A 2,968-nucleotide genomic window follows, 5' to 3' on the forward strand; every position below is an offset into this window, starting at 1 on the left:
CATTTAAAGGTAAATTTTCTAATATCATGATCACTATTTAGTTACAAGGCAATTAAATAATATGGAGGCAGAATTATAAACTTAACAAATGCCAGATTCACATTATATTTTACAACCCTTTAAAATAATTTTTTTTACCCTTGTTTTAGTGACTATTTACACGTAGCCCCAGGTCCCAGCCACGCCCAGTTTAAGTAGACTACACAATAAAATGTCAGCTTTTCGGGGTACGTTATGTGAAAAAAATACAAACTGGTGCATAGGCTTTACCTGGAAGTCTTCCCCTCCAGCCCCGGCAAGCCCCAGACTAGAGCCTGGCAAAAGCCTTTGATCTGGGTGCATGCCATATTGGGATCCATGGCTCATGAGAGACAGGTCATGGCGCCTATACGCATCTAGACACCCAAAGTCCCTCCTCTGATCGTCCAGGCAAGAAGACTTGAGTGCCCGGGCGTTGTGCAAGTTGATGAAGTCCGTGGGCTCCCCATGGTGGATCTGCTGGTAGTACTGCTGCGAATGGTGCAACGAGTTCAGCGAGTAGGCGTCGGGGTTGACGGCCGGGTGGCTGTGCTGGAACTCGTAGTGGAAGGACTGGTGGTGCAGAGGGTTGTACTGGTGGTTGGCCGAGAAATACGGTGAAGCAAAGTCGGTGGCGGAGGTGGAATAAGCCAGAGGAGACGTGGAGGAATAGGCGACGGTGGAGTTGGCTACAGACTCGAGACATCCGAGTTGCATCAAACGGTAACTGTTTGATCCGTCGTGACGTATCTGGAAGGAAGGGAGACAAAAAGAGAAGGGGAAGAAGAAAAAAAAAATAGGTTTGTCATTTAAAATAGCGTGCGGAGCCTCTATTGTGAAGTTCTATCTTCCACTCTAACATCGTAGGTAGACTTCTTCAGCACACAGGAGGAGAAAAAATTAAATAAAATACAAAAATAAATCACAATTGCGTCCAAATCCGGCGCCAAGCTCCACTTACGCCGTCTTAAAGCGGAGCAAGGCAAGGCGACCCTCCAGTCCCAGAAATAAAAGAAAAAATGCTACATCTCCCCCCCAAAAATAAAACACACACACCCCACACCAGCATCGCAGCCTTGTCTATCAGGACTTGTGATGTGCTGGCTGATCAGTTGAGCAGCATCATGCCGCCTTAGTCTGCGGCTTTGCTACGAGGGATTATTTTTGTCCCCCTTTTTTTTTTTCGTTATAACAACTGTTGTATCGCAGAATGCCATCTCAGGCGACAGATGTCATAACGAATTAGTAGGAAAAACTCTTCCCCTCTGCTCACAAGTAGCTCCCTGGATCAGATTTTGTACTTGCTGGGTAATTCTTTGGCTGATGTCGTAGGTCCCTTGGCAATATAGAAGTTTTGAAAATTAAGCATCAGCAGTGAGAGAGGGAGAGAGAGAGAGATGGGAGGACAATAGATAGAAGAGCCTCTTCCCCAGAGAGAAGAAATAAATATTGTATCTTCCCCTAATAAGGAAAAAAATAAAATACAGAATACATTTTACATTTTTATTTTACATTTTTTAAATGTTATATATTTTTTAAATATGCTGAAACATTTTTTTCCACCATTTTTTTTTATTATACATACAGATTGATGAATTGTTCTTTTTTTTAATGTATTTTTTGTTGTTGCTGTCGCCACTAAATAGACCTAGCCTGAGTCTTTATTAGGAGATGTTTTCTTTACAAGTATCGTAACATGATTTGTTTTATTGGATATTATATGGGCGGTGTTTGTTTAAAGCAAACAAAGTTGTACAAGGAACACGCAATTCTTTTATATTGTGTATAATTGTGCGCGATTTTTTTTGGGAGGGTTAAACCAACCGGGAGCAGTCTACCCAGACTTGGATGTGTGGCATGCGATAGGACGCAAGTTCGGGAAACGAGGAGAGAGGGATTCTTAGAGCAAGACTAGCTTTTAATTGGGAGTTAATATGCTCTTTCTTTCAAGTGTTAACACGAGGAAGGTGTCTTATTAAGGGGGCCGCAGGCAAACAAAGACTAGACTGTGTTCTTGTGAGTAAAGAGGGTCAGGATTTGGGGAGGGCTGGCTCACTTGTTCTGGCAGTCTATGGAGCTGTCATTCACGACTGGTGTTCTTTAGGCTAATGGACAAAGGCACACGCCTAACACTCAGGCAGTTTTTTTTTTTTTTGTGTGAAGTAGACTGAGATGCACTTCACTAGCCCACATAGGGGTCAACAGGCAGCATTATCTGCACATTATTAACAGCCTCATCAAACCAATGTGCTCCATTTCAGATAATCAAATAAAACAGGGAGGAGAGAGAGAGAGAGAGAATAAGAGGGGAGGAGGAGGTGGAATGCGGTGGAAGGCGTCACGCTGGAAGGAGGTCCCGAAAACACTCAACTTGCACAGAAAAAAAAAATAGAAGAACATGTCTATTTACAAAAAAGCAAAGCCGCCATTCGCTGGGAAGAACGCGGCGGATGAATGGAGAATGCGTTCTCCTGGAGAGAAAGATTTAAGAATGTTTATTAAAAAAAAAAAAATCACTTGCAAAAGGGTGATCGGGGAAGATGTGACGAAGGTGTAAGGCGCTTCCAGGAGAGCGCCGCAGTCGTGTTTGTATCGTGTTTCAATTTACGCCGACAATAAAGTATGAACATTGTCTCAGAGTTTACTTGTGGATCCTTCCGCCAAATTATTAGTTTCTATAAAGTCATTAGAGGAGTGACTGACACACCGAGAGACTGCTACTTTATGTATTCTCTGCAAGATCTGCATCAGGAGAATACGAACAATTAGGAATTATGATTGGCTGGAGTCTAGTTCTATCAATCTCTCATTCTCATAGCTCTCTCACTTTCTCGTCTATCTCTCTCGCTCTCTCTCTCTCGGTCTTCTCTTCTCTCTCTCTCATTCATTCTCTCTCCCTCTCATTCTTTCTCTCTCTTTCTCCCCCTTCCCCCCCCATCCTCTCTCTCTC

At 43.1% G+C, this 2,968-nt stretch overlaps 1 protein-coding gene across 1 annotated transcript in view; it reads right to left on the reverse strand.

The window, feature by feature from the left end:
• The window catches only part of TFAP2D (transcription factor AP-2 delta), a 41,702-nt gene that overhangs the window by 36,694 nt on the left and 2,040 nt on the right, over window positions 1-2,968 (reverse strand). Inside the window, exon 2 of the mRNA XM_018567443.1 lies at window positions 253-768. Within this exon, the coding sequence (XP_018422945.1) occupies window positions 253-768 (516 nt within the window). The remainder of the gene's footprint in view (window positions 1-252; window positions 769-2,968) is intronic.

The sequence above is a fragment of the Nanorana parkeri genome, unplaced genomic scaffold, assembly GCF_000935625.1.
Source record: "Nanorana parkeri isolate BGI_ZX_2015 unplaced genomic scaffold, ASM93562v1 scaffold1049, whole genome shotgun sequence".
Classification (NCBI taxonomy): Eukaryota; Metazoa; Chordata; class Amphibia; order Anura; family Dicroglossidae; genus Nanorana; species Nanorana parkeri.